The 13,989-nt window shown below is 41.7% G+C and overlaps 2 protein-coding genes across 8 annotated transcripts in view; one reads left to right on the top strand and one right to left on the bottom strand.

Moving 5' to 3' along the window:
- Window positions 1–8,639, bottom strand: part of USP8 (ubiquitin specific peptidase 8) — a 38,957-nt gene extending 30,318 nt beyond the window's left edge. For 3 of the 4 annotated variants that reach the window (XM_019533665.1, XM_019533666.1, XM_019533663.1), the window contains exon 1: window positions 8,542–8,639. The gene's annotated coding sequence lies outside the window, so the exon portion shown is untranslated. Of the gene's footprint in view, window positions 1–7,004; window positions 7,063–8,541 lie in introns of all 4 variants that reach the window. The other variant, XM_019533664.1, reaches the window with a different exon arrangement.
- A 5,226-nt stretch (window positions 8,640–13,865) lies between these two features.
- The window catches only part of GABPB1 (GA binding protein transcription factor beta subunit 1), a 50,027-nt gene continuing 49,903 nt past the window's right edge, over window positions 13,866–13,989 (top strand). For 2 of the 4 annotated variants that reach the window (XM_019533670.1, XM_019533671.1), the window contains exon 1: window positions 13,866–13,973. In XM_019533670.1, the coding sequence (XP_019389215.1) occupies window positions 13,971–13,973 (3 nt within the window). In that variant the 5' untranslated portion in view covers window positions 13,866–13,970. The remainder of the gene's footprint in view (window positions 13,974–13,989) is intronic. The other 2 variants (XM_019533673.1, XM_019533674.1) reach the window with 1 other exon arrangement.

Genomic DNA, 13,989 nt, shown 5'->3' on the forward strand with positions numbered 1-13,989 from the left:
GGCAGACCCAGAAGTGGACCAGAACTACTTCTGGTCCACTTCCAGATCTGTCGCTGAGCACACGGAGGGCCCCCCAGAGCTCCTGTGGGACACTCCATCCACTCCAGCACCACAGTGTTCACGAGCCATGCCTGGTACCTCGAGGTATGTAGAAAAAAAAACATTTAAAGCTGTATCTATGGCCGAACTGCTGATCTCCAAATCAGCACTGAATCTTCAGATTCAGATTTGGCCTAACTGAATCAGGGACAGTGATCCAAATCAAATCACTGTCCCTGATTCCAGCCAAATCCAAATTGAACAGGGCCTGCTTCACACACCCCTATAATGTAAATGATGCACAGAATGAGATACTGCCCTGCAAATGATGCATATGGAGATGCAAGGAAATACAGGTTTTTTTAGAAATACTGACTTTTGAAGATTAGACCGGTGTTACTCCATGTTTCCTTAACTTCTGCCTTTCCCCATGGTAAAACCATATTTTTGGGTACAGTTATGAAGAGAGATGTTATTCTTTTTATTAAAATTTTTCTTTTTTACATTACTTGTTTAATTCACCTGTGGTGGGGAAAGCGGGGGGAGACACCATTAGTTGGTGTTTGTCCTTTTTTGGGGGACTGTAAATAAAAACTTCAAGGAAGTTAAGTCTTTAAGACTTTTTTCTAAATATACTTTCACAGTTCAATGTGTTTATAATTTGTACTTTTTTTTTTTTTAAGTAACTCTTAGAGGTAGCTCATAACTGACCCTTAATTTTCAAAAATGAAGTATTATAACAGTCAGAATTCATCCTAAGAGCTATGAAAACTAGTTGGGCTGGGGGGGAGGAAATGAAGAAGACAAGCATCTTAACTTAATGACATTTATTAACTTGAACAGTTAACCTGATGGTAGAAATTCTGATATCAATGTGGAATCTAACTCTATAGAATCCTGTCAGGCCAAAGCTGGATCTGACGATTTCTTTTACATGAGCAAAGGATAAGCAGTTTTGACACGCTGATCACCTGTAAAATGTGCTTTGTAGGAAAGTGAATGCATTCCCAGATTTTTCTTTGCAATTAAGAGTAGTTAAGGTTATAAGCCTCAAATTAGCATGTACATGCAATGATAGATTTAGCTCTGCCTTTCTGCCTGAAATGTTCTTTGTCTTGACCCTGCTGCCAAGGAGTGCTTTTATATGCTTGTGTCTGTCTGCACAATTCCTGGCATGTCAGGCACTGGTTTATGACCTGTGACTCAGGTGCTTTTGTACCGTACACTAATTTAATAAAGTTGGAATAGTAGCATTATTTTCTTTTTTCAAAAAAAAAAAAAAATCTGATCACCAACAGTCTACTTCTACCGCCTTTGGAATAGATGGAACCATGACTGACATGACATGCTATGAAAGCTGCAATAAAGCAAAAATGTATTCAAGATTTGTATTGTAATGTTCAATGCAACATTTATTTAAGTAAGAGATTCAAACTATAGACCTGACACTGGAACCTCCAAGGTTTTTAGGAGAAGCAAGTCTCTAATTGTAGCCTGTCACTAGTCTACTTATTTAGTACACAGTGGTGGCCTCACAGTTGGCCAGTCACAGAGTCCTGACACTGGGCTCCTCTTTCTTATAAGCTGCTATAACACAGTCTAAAGTTAAGTCTATTTGTTTTCTACCAAAGCTCTTGTTAACAGATAAAAGTAGTTCGTCTGCTAGTAGAAGAAAAAGTACTCTGCAATTCTGAGTAGGACAAAGCTGGTTTATACAACAAAACAGTCTACTATAGAGACTCAAACTAACCTATTTTAAAATTCAGCTTAATTATACTGAAGTATGAACAGTCAAAGTTGAAGATTAAATCCTGCAGAGTTTTGTGCATGGATTCAAGTGTGTTAATTCAGAAGTATAAATTAAATGAATCCAAACTATCAGAGGTTGTGAGGTACTTATATGGCAGGTCACCAATTTTGCCTCTCAATTCATGTGTAATTGACTTTATTTTGTTGAGCTGAATAACACTAAATTATAGCTTTATCTGAACAAAATTAGCTCTACGAATCTGGTGTGGTTTTGGCTTTGGCTTGGTTTTGCGTGTCTTTATTTTTCTCCCTTGGTCCTAGAGATCAACTCTAAAACGGAGAAATAAGAGTAGTACCAAATGGACCAAAACTTTTTGGGTGGAGATTACAGTAGGGCTAAAGTTAATGCTGTTTAAATACGTTACAAAAAAAGCTGCAAATAACAAGTTATTCAAAGGTGTCTCCAAAAAATGGCTTCTGCTCTTCCTGCAGGCTTTGCAGCAGAAATAATGTTGTTAGAATAGAATTACTGTCAATAGACAATGCTAGTCCATGAGCATATTGAGCACAAGAGTGTTATGCAAATTGAAGTTAACCTTACAGAAACAAACATGCCAACTTCAGCTGAAGCCAAAGCACAAAGGAGTCAGTGCTTGACTAAGTGTAAAAATATTCCAAAAGAAACCAAGGTCTTGTAATCAGCATCAGGAGAACTTAACAATATTCTGTTGAGACTTTTTTTTTTTTTAATATGTATACAAGTCAGAAAGATTCAATGTTGCTTTGTTCTTCTACTTGTCTTCTATCTTGTAAATCATGGTTATACATCCAACAGTGTTAACATTGCATGGTACCCCACGGCACCCTTGAAAGGATCTCAGGGCACCCCGGGGTGCCATAGCACTCTGGTTGAGAATACTGTACTGTACCAACGAATTACAATGTGCATGACTTCGCAGACAGTTTAACTGCAGATATACTAACACAGAAGCATGTAACAACTCGGTTATAGGAAGCTGGAATTTAAGCAACTAAAATAACTATATTAAAATGAAAGGATTTTCCATAACTATACTAAAGTATGGAAACTCTAGGAGGGTGAGATGCTGAAAGCTGGCTACCAGCATTTAGTCATAAGTATACACAGCTGGTGCCCCAGGGAGGGAAAAGGACGGGTGGGAGTTTGGGGACAACAAAAACATTTCAATGGAGCTTTCATACTTTAGCAAAATTAAGCAAGAAGCTTATTTCAAGACTGCAGTCAGTTTACATATCAGATTGATTATGATAAAAATCTATAGTTTTGTTCCCCTGGAACATCATTATGGGCTTTATTTTCTATGGCTTCACTTGACTGAAAGAGCTCTAACAGGATAGGAAGAGCATTAATTTTATTTTTATTAGTTAAAATATACATTTTAACTAGAGTTCCTCATAAGAAACTATTTTAAAATCCACAGTGAATCAGTGCTTAGCTTCACACATTTCTGACAAAATATTAAGACCCTTGTAGTAGTTGTCTATTAATTACTCTTGAATTTTTGCTTAGTTTGCTCATTTGTTTGGTACAGGGAATAAAGAGAAATCCAGATTCATAGATTAAAAAGCACATTAAAACAGGTCTCAAGATCAACGGGTTTTATGCAGAAGGAACCAAAAATTGATCCTGAAAAATCTTTTTTTAAAAACTGTCTGATCTCCGCTCCAGCGCAGAGGAAAAAGCACTCCCTCTTAACTGAGATAATAAATGCCAGCTATCAGACCAGTGGAGAAAGTTTTACTTGAAAATATGTGCTGGTAATGCAGAACTGCAGAGGTTGTCTATAGAACAGTTATTAGGATGGCAGTGTGGTAGAGATGGAAGTCAAGGGTGGGGAAAAAGAAATGAAAGGAAGTGATAAAACAGAAGGATTGGCAAAAAATAGACAACTATAAAAGAGACTAGAGAGTAACTATATATTATGAGAGAGATTTCTTCTTCCCAACCTAAGAGTCCATAGAATCAATCTTTTCTGGTGTTAGTAGGAACTTTTTAGTCCATTGATGGTATATGCTTGAAAGTTCAATAGTTTTTAGACCAGGTTTGTATTTCCCCTCAATCCACTAATTTTTTTTTTTGTTCATTGCTCTTTGAATGTGCTGTAGCATGGTTTGAGAATGAACTGTGAGACAAGTGTAGTGCTCTTGTAAATGATTACAAAATTCATTTTTTCTTTTAGTGATTGAAACAGCTTACCTTATTAAACGAGGCAAGATTTGTTTAGTTTTTAGCAAACTCGTTGAAAGAAAAGGAGTACTGGTTAGAATAAACAGCTGATTTTGGTGGTGTAGTGGTGATGTATTTCTGAAGAACTAGTGTCTGTAAGGCACAAATCTATCCTGCCTTCTATTAGCCTTCAGACTACCGTAGTTTACTACATCTCTCAACCTACTGCTTGTCAAGGCAGTAGCAGGTTAGACTTTGAGAACTGAACTAAATTTACCCTCATGGGCATAATCACAAGGAGTATTTAGCAGGAATCTCTTTCCTTTGAATTCTGCTCGTTTCTGAAAAAGGAGCAAAACTAGAACACAATTCCTTAGTAAATGAACTGAAACAATATTAAACCCTGCAAAGTAAAGCTTAAGAATTCTGTTGGTTGAAAAAAGTAGTAGTAGTGTGTAGGTTTTCACCGAATCCAACACTTTCACTATTACAGGAAGAAAATATCATCCACTCTTAGGTATTTGCTGCAGTTACCAAGGCAAGAAAGAATTAGGGAACTTAGTTGTTACATGCTTCTGTGTTAGTATATCTGCAGTTAAACTGTCTGTGAAGTAATGCATGTTATAATTCATTGGTATGGTACAGGGATTCTCAGAGTGCCAAGGCACCCTAGAGTGCCCTGAGATCTTTTCAAGGGTGCTGTGGGGTTCCATGCGATGTTAACACTGGGTGTACAACCACTATTTACAAAAAAAACTCAGGTATCAAATAGGACTTCATAATGTCAACAGCCTTCTGCCCTGTTCCTTTTCTGAGTTTTCTGCAATAGAAGAATTGCTCTATTATCTCTTTGCATTTGAAAAACTGCAAGTGAAAGCTAAGAGTTAGCTTTTTTCAAGGTATGTCTTGAGTCTCGAGGCTAGAAAGGTTGAGAACCACTGGTGTAGCAGTTAAATACTTATGTAGTAAAAACAGTCCATGTGAGGAGTCCAGATCAGTCCCATGGATACCTCAAGGACTTCAACCTCAATTTATGGTGCCTGCCTCTAGATTGTGTCACTTCACTTTACAGTATCCAATTTTCCCAACCCTTGTGCCTAAATTTTGTTCTGGAGGGAACACATTTAAGGGCGAGCGAGTGGTTCTATCCGACTAATTATTTATTGTTTACCTGTGACTAGGGCTCCTAGACATTACTATAATATGATAAATAAAATATCTGATAAGATTGCCAATGAAGGCTCTATGCTAGGGTACTCTGCAATGTGGATCCTTACTTCATGGATTTCATAGACATTAGGGCTGGAAGGGACCTTGCAAGGTCATCGAGTCCAGCCCCCTGCCCCAGGGGCAAGAAGTCAGCAGGGATCACAGGATTCCAGCAAGATAAACATCCTTGCTAGGAAACTGACTGAAAGACTGAACTCCTTTTACATGGGAGTACACATAATAATGGTTCAAGTGCAAAATGTTGACCAGATGCTTATTAGTACAAATGAAAAATACTTATCCCTGCTTCTTTCTTCTCTCACCCAGTCACTTCCCCTACCACCACTTAAGGTTAAAGAAAACAAATTAAATTAGTAATGTTTGGGCCACTCAACTGCATCACCTCTTTCTAGTCTTAAGTCAAAAGCCTCCCAACAAAAAAGATGAATAACCCATTACAATTTCTAAACTATGAATTAAGTCCTTCATGGAACTGCACTATACATTTATTTAAAGAATTTTCCACTGGCTGCAGAACTAGGGTCCAGAATCTAAGTACTCATTTTTAAAACAAGACTTATGTTCCAGACATTTGGCCTAAAGGCAGAGAGAAAGTTGTGTTTGGTGTTGTTATATTGGTAATGAGTGTGGGACAGGGAAGGGAAGCTGTATATTCTTTACACACCTTTTCTAGTAAATGTTCTAGCACAGATACAGTCATAGTGCTATAAAACCTTTTTTAATAGTATAGGTTTTTTCCAGCATGAACACTTTTTTTTTTGGGGGGGGGGGGTTAAAGGTAAACTTCTGATTTGAACCACATCTAGACTACAAACACTGTCCATTAACTACCCCACTATAAATTAGCAAAACGTTCCTAGCTCAAGATGTGGCCTAAACTCACTAAACATTTCATATTGCCTGCAGACTCAGGAAGACAACAGATCTGAATGCTCCTCCATTCAACCTAGATGAATATTAATTCCAAAGCAAAACCACTTAGCCTATATTTAATATCACACATGGAGCACTTTAACAAGACATGGATTTCTATAGGTAACATCTTTAATATGACTAACTGTACACTTGACAAGGTTATCCCAAACCATGCAGTTAGTCCAACAAAAAGTCCTTGCCTCTCCTGCATTTCCTGGACTATCACAGCTACAACCTCACTTTAACACTATCTTTTTTTAACAAGACATACAATCAGTATTTACTGCATGATCTGGAACCAATTCGAAGGTTATCTCAAGAACCCCAAACTTCATGTTTCCTACCTAGGCTTCAATTCTGCAGAGACTTAAGTGTGTGCTTAACCATACCACTATGAATTAGTGCAATATGACTATTTCCAGCAGAAAAGCTGAAGTGAATGCCTGCCTGTTTTGTTTTTTTTTCTTCTTCCAGAAAGAGTGCTAGTTGTTAAAATCATTACTGTGATATAATTAAGGGAAGAGTAAAAAAAAAAAAAAACTTTGCTCTCATTATAGATAAATACTGGAGTTGTACTGATTGTACTCTTAACATTCAATTCAAATACTGCTTCCATCTAAATTTTGTCCGTCCCAACTTTATTAATCTGATGTTCCCGAGAAGCACACAGCACAGTTCAGAAATATGAAAGTGCTTCTATTTATTTTTCAAGCAGATGTTACTGCTGCTTTTAGCATTTAATAAACTGGGGGGGCGGTATACTTTTCTTAAGCTAGAAAAGAAAGCACACTGCATAGAGTGGCTGCCAGCCCCCAACATGCCAGTTCATAATTACTGGCCCCCTATGAAGATGGGAACCAGTCTGCCTTTGCGCTCTCCTCTTTATGTCCACAGTTCTGAGCAGAGCATCTTGTTGCCTACACCTAAAAAACAGATTAAAATGGCTACACTTTACCAGCAAAACCATACTTTTGCCAAAACTAACTTAAGAATTGCTGGCAGAAGAATTCCCTTGTTGGTATAAGTAATGGCCTACATTAGGGGTTTTACTGACATCACTGCTAAACTGGTTTGTCGTGTGACTTTGTGTTCACACTCCCAACCAACCTGGCTAGGCTGATTTAAAGCTTGAGCACAGACCAGACTTCAGAATCACACGTATGGGTCTTTTACTTGTACGCAAACAGAGCTTTTTTCTTCTCCTGAGAGAGGAAAACTGGATTGAAAACCAAGAAACAAGAGAAAGGGAACTCGGTAGCTGGTATAATATATAGAAACTAGCTGGGGAGGGGGATTCTTACTGGACTGATTGTTTCAGATCCCCACCCCCAATCTAAAAATTAAAGGTCAGATTAGGCTTAAAATGACCTTTGGGAGATGGGAGTTGGAAACTGCTATATATACTGCATACAGTATTTTCCTGGCCTATCCTTAAGAGATTTGCCTATACTGCACCTGACCCCAGAAGGAACTAAGAACCCAAAATATGAGGAAAATTTGCTGGGGTATTTAGGGAATACTTAGTGATACCGCGCAGTCTCCACCAGCAGGAAGAGAAGTAGATGATGTAGCCTGTAATTAATATGACTGGTTTTTCATGGGGATGTGAGTAAGCAGTGCCTATACTAGTCACAGCGGAAGCAATGCATGCCATTTACAACACAACCGTGAATCTGTAAGATACATGAAGAAGAAGTTTAGGGCTGGAAGATATACATGCTAATTACTGCACACTAGTTATCCTCTCTTTTATATGTGGTTTCTAATAAACTGAGAACAGGTTCTTCTGGTTCTTAGTATTTATGTTTTGCCCGCACATGGCTTGCTGGAATCAGACTTGCACATCCCCAACTTCAGAGTTTCAAGAGGACGGAGTCTCACCTACAGACACCGCCACACAGGTCAGCACACACCAGCTTCCTGCGGATGCGAGATGAGCTGAACCCCTAGCACTGGGCCGCCCCACGGGAGATCTCCCCTGCAGACCAACTGGGCCACAGGTCCAGCACTTGGAGAGTGCTCCTGACCGCCCAGCACTGGTCTGCGCCGGTCGGTCGGGAGTCTACAAAACTCAAGTGGCTCCTAGTGTGCGCCAGACGGGGTGCCCCCAAATTACCAAAGTGCATTAAGACTTTCTGGGGGCAGCCTGTGAAATGTGATTGGGCCCAAGCAAGACATGACCCAAATACGGGAACCAGAAAGCGAAACGGATTCACTGATCTGTCCCAAGTGAGATTCCCCGCCCGACGGCCGGCAAGGGCGCCGGCCTTCCCCCACCCGGCCCGGCCAAGGTCAGTGGCAGGGGGCCCGTCCCGACCGCTCCCTCCCGGCCCCGCCGCTCCCTCCCGGCCCTCCGACCTCGGCTGCCCCCTTGGCCCGGCTGCTGCGCAACGCGTACTCACCGCCAAGGAGACTCGCCAGGCGGCCCCGGGCAGGCCCATATCCGAGGCGCTACACGGCCATGGCTGCCGAGGCGGAGCTCCGGAGCGCCCCGCCCCCCTCACGCCGGAGGCTCCTCCCCATCCGGCCCGGAGCGGCGCCGGCGCCGGCCCGGGAGGCGCCACAGCTGCTCGGGAGCTGGAGAAGCCGCCTCGCGTGGCACGAAGGCGCTAGACGCAACAGGCCCGACATTGCCTGCGGGAGGCCGAGAGGATGTAGCTGTCTTATCCTGACCGTCGTGGCCACCAGGCCCGAGCACGTGCTGGGACAGGCTCCGCCCTGCGCGCAGGCAGTCAGCCGAGCCCCGCCGTAAGTCCGACTTGGCAGGGGGAGCCAGGACTTCTGGCAGCCCCGGGCAGACTTTTAGTGTCGGCCCCCCTTCGCCACAGATGCTGATCATAATCGGACAACGGGTGGAACCAATGACCATTTTCAGCCCCCTTTCTGTCTGTTCACCCATGCCTGTGTCGCGGAGCGCAGCTCTTACTTCTACTCCAGAGAAGAGGGTCTGGCAGAGCCTCGCCTGGCCACATCTCCAGCCCCCAGGGTGGGCTCCGGTTGTCAGGGGAGAGGTGGAGCTGTATCTGTCAGCTTTGTGCTGGCCCAGTTTCCCCTGGACGGGGCAGCTTCCCACAGGCTGTCTCCAGTTTGTTGCATAGACAGGAGAACCTAGCCTGTTGTCAGCGCTATACGGTTAATGCCATGCCTCCTTACTTATAAGCATGTTCAGAGTCCAAGTCAGCTGATGCTCACAAAAACATGAAATGCTTAATATACTTAGATTCCTTGTATAATCTTGACATAAACATGTATATGGCTGTTTTGTATCTATGTAATCTGTGACGCACAACTTATTCTTACTAGAGAGGAGAGCTTACTGGCTTTCTAGTGGGACACAATATACTTGCTCCTTGATATGAAGGTCTTGAGAAATCAGGGGTTTTGATGTGTACTTGCAGGACACATCAGTATTTGCAATGCCTATTTGTACTTAGATAAGCAGTCAATCTAGTGGGAGTGCAAGTCCTCATACCTTTTCCGATACTGTGTTATCACAATAAAATATGTATAAAGGAAGCTAATGATAAGGGACATTAGTATCAGAGAAAAGTGGACTGATGTGCTGTTAAATGATTAAACAGAATTTTATAAAATTATTAAGTGTGGTGTTGCAAAACAACTTTTACCAGCATTGTCCCAAGTGCTTTAACAAGTCAAGTCAGTCCCAAGGCTGCTGTGACCATTGGGGCACCTTCTATGCTGTAACAACCCTCCTCCACACTGCATGAGGTTAGCCGAGTTGCTTTGTATCACTGATGATTCTTCGAGCAAAATGACCTGGTGGTGCCCATCTCCTCTCCAGGTATGGATGGCCGTTGGCTCACCTTGCCACACACCTTCCTCACCCAGGCTAGCCCAGGTGAGGGCACCAGTTTAGTCATTGACAACCCAACCATGGAACAGGCTGTACTGGTTCACATGGTACCTAATAGCAGACCAAGACATGCCTGCCCTGACAATAGCTTTAACAAAGAGTATTCTCATCTCAGTCCAATAATGTCATTCATATCTGTAGCAGAAATGAGAAAAGATGTCATATATGCTGACATCCATGACTGAGGCCCAGGTGTGGAAATGACTGATAAATACCATGTTAATTACTTTCAAAATGGACTACCGGGAACAATTCTAGACCTTGGAATTAGTCTTTGCCTATATCTCTTACCATTATAATTTCTTTATCCATTATAGTACTGATGTGTTTTAAGGACGTGTCTGATTCGCAAAGGGAAGAAAACAAAAAAAATACAAAGATAGTTCTTAACAGCATGTTATCAGAGTTCTTTCAGTGTGGGTTCAGGATAACTACAGCAAATCGTGAATGGCAAGGCAACTAGTGAGATGTGAAGATCACTCTAAAACTGGTCCAATAAAACCTCCAGCTCACAGCCACATATTAAACCAAACCCAATAAAGAACTTCAGCATGTGCTCAGTAATTTTCTGGATCCAATATATTTATTCAATAATTTATGGACCAAAACATAAAACTATTTCAAAACCCTATTCTCTTAAAACCAGGAGTCCAATTAACTTTAACCAGTATATTTGTATAAACTTAAAAAATCTTGATGTAGTTTTTTCATAATGTACCCCAAAACTCCCAATTTCTCAAGACCTTCATGGCAAGGAACAAGGGTGTGGTGTCTCACTAGAAAGCCACTAAATTCTCCTCTCTAGTAATATAAAATGTCCACTTCTCAGCACCCATCAGAGCTAAATATTATAACTTAAACCCATCACTGATAAGTGACTGGAGAGAAAGAAAGAAAGAAATACTTTGGCAGGCTGTTTAAAAATAATTCCTGTTTGAGATGCAGTGACAGTAGAGCGTATATGAAGAGCATACACATGAGAAATGTATTTTATCACATGTTACCAGCTCATCTATCATAATTTTTACCATCTGGAGAGATCTGCTGAAACATGGTAAATCCGTACTCAGTTGTAACATGCTTTGCTGTTGCCCGTTTGGACAAGACGCATAAATATGTTACTATGCTGAAATCCTTTAAAGACACACATTATAATGGCCTTAATGCAAAAAATTCTATTTCCAACTTTACCAGAAAGATATTTTAAGTATGACCTGTTTTCCCCCCAGTTTTAGCAGGTATATCTTATACCAGTTTTAAACATAATAAATGTCCTAACTAAGCAATGTTAGAAGTGCGTATTTAAAAGTATCCTTTATAATGTAAAAAAATAAGCACCTGTTCAGACACAGTATTTTCTTCCATGCACCAAAAAGAACCTGAGTTCCCTAGTATCTGCATAGCTTGCCTCCAAGCTTTCAGTACAAAGCTTGGAGGTTCCAGCTAGCAGAGGGGACTATTATATCATCATCACACATGTAGTAATACCCTCTATAATAGGGTCTCCCTCAGTACTATTCTGTCTGTTTCACTATCATTTTCCTCTGTGCTTGCTTTTTTGGCCCATTTAATCAGGGACTACCTTGTGTGTTGTGGGTAAAATTTACTACTCAGAAGAATAACAGAAGCCCTCTGCACTACTTAAGCTCCGCATTTCAGGGTTTAGGTAACACATGGCACTTGGGTTCCTCTTTGAAATCAGAGCTTGTGATTTCAGGTGTGGATTGGCATGGGTGTTGGTGGGGAATCTCCTCTATTCTTCCATCAGTCCAAGGCTGCATATGTGCTGGGCATAATCTGTCAACAAATATGACAGAATAGGATTAGAACTTTTTGTGATAAAGTTAATTCAATTATGGAAAAAAGTTTTATTAGAACCACAAATATCAACCTTTATGAACCTATGAAACTATTTGTGTCTTGAAATTAGGTTACTAGATTGAGCTATTACATCATCAACATAATCACTTTTTATTGTTTATACTATTTACACTTTTTACTGTGATCCCAAGGATCGTGGACTACTGGAAATGCAGAAAGTGTGATGTAGAGGGATTCTGTTATAAATTAGATCTTGCTTGTATGGGCAGGACAATAGCATGTTTTAGAATTGTGTCTGTAATTTTTGCTATCTGAGGTGATCTGCTAAAACATAGAAATAGCCTTACTTAGTTATGACACACTTTGCTACATTTCAGTTAATTAAATTAATATTAATGGAAACAAAACCTTAAACCATATTCTGCTTCTCAGGTAAAGAAGAGTACAATTTAACCTTTGAGGACTCCTCAAGAGAGTCTGGAAGACATAGTTCACACAGACTAATATTGCTGCCTGGCCTGTTGTGAGTTCTGTCATGTGTACCCTTTAAAAATGACCATTACAAAAATAAAAGTCTTATAGTTGACTGCAAAACTTACTTAAACAAGCTCCCATTTCCGAATCATTCTGTTGTCAAACAGCTTCCTCTTTAATAATCTATGTTAGCTGCACTCATCACAATTAGAGTGGCAGAAACTTGAAGGCAAACTATTTTTTGAAAAGATATTTCCCAGTAGGCAGGAGGAGGAAAGGTTATTAGAACGGGCCTTTCCAAAATAAAGTAAATTTGGATCAGGACATAATAAAAGCTCATTTACACTGCTTCACGGAAACTTAGCTGGTATTCAGAAGCAATTTGATTTTATTATATGTGACTTAATAACTCTGAGGAATTATTTTGCTGCCCCAGATATCAGTACTTGCATTGAACACTTAAACACTGCCAGTGGCCTTGTTTGTTTTGGGGAGAAAAATATTTTTCTGTAATCAGCAGCTGCTGAGTAAACAACATTATGCCTCCAAGAGAAAAGGTTTTATTTAGCAGTACAAACAGGTTTTGAGAACAGACTCATCAGCAATTGAAAACTGTAATGAATGATAGACTTCTGGGTTCTTCACCTGCATGTAAACATTTGCAACCCCCAGAAGGAAAGGGGAGGTTGTACTTACTTTTCAGGGCCAATAAGCTTTAGAAAAATAGTGACAGAGAGTCAGTGCAAGTTTCTGAATGAGGTGGAGGAAAGTAGGACTCAGCAGGCTTTGGGAAGTGATGTCCCTCACCAAGAAACTCAGCAAGTTTGACAGCACGTAGTTATGGTCAGAACCCAGCCATAGTCGCTAGGTTATAACTTCCACCCGTTTCAGCAGGGCTTACCTTTTGTTCTCTCTGATCTCTAAACTGCAGATATTTAACCGCCCAATTGTACCCTAGCCACCTGAGGTTTAATTTATTATTTAAAGAGACACGATTTTAGGACTTGGATCAATGGTTACTCATACTAGGACTCTTCAGAAAGGCAAGTAAAGCAGCTTTTAAGTGAAAAGCAAAATAGGCCTAGACTAAATTATGACGATAAAAAGAAGTTCCCTCCACAGAAGGAAACCTAAGGAGTACTGATGTCCACCATGCCAGGAGCAGGGTCATGCCACTGGTAACAGTCTCCACGTGGGCAGGGGACAGCAGAGTGGTCCCCGAAGAGAGGCAGCAGCAAAGGCCCAGGGATAGGAGCAGGTTTGGGGCGCGGATGTCAGCCCTGGGGCCGGCTGGCAGGAGCTGGGGAGCAGCTGAGCAACTCGCGGCGCCAAGAGCGAGAGCAAGCAGGGGGCGGCTGCCAGGGCGAGGCACTACAGCGGGGGACACCGCGCCAGCTCCCTCAGGGCCTTCGCAGCGGGGAAGGCGGATCACCACGGCCTGGCCGGTGCCCCCGGCCCCTTCCCGGCAGGCGGGAGCAGCCCCGCCCCCAGTCCCCTCGGGCGGGAAGCCGGGACAGAACATGGCGGCCCCTCCGGAGCCCGCTCCCCTCCCCCCGCGGGCCGCCGCAGCGCATGCGCAATAGGGCGCAGAGAGGCCGTATCCCTCCGCCGAGCCCCCCTTTTGTCGGGGCTATTTGTGTAATAAGATAATCCCGCACCCCGATGGTAAGTGCCCCGCGCC

This window comes from Crocodylus porosus, unplaced genomic scaffold (genome assembly GCF_001723895.1).
Source record: "Crocodylus porosus isolate Cpor-Errol unplaced genomic scaffold, CroPor_comp1, whole genome shotgun sequence".
NCBI classification, from domain to species: domain Eukaryota; kingdom Metazoa; phylum Chordata; order Crocodylia; family Crocodylidae; genus Crocodylus; species Crocodylus porosus.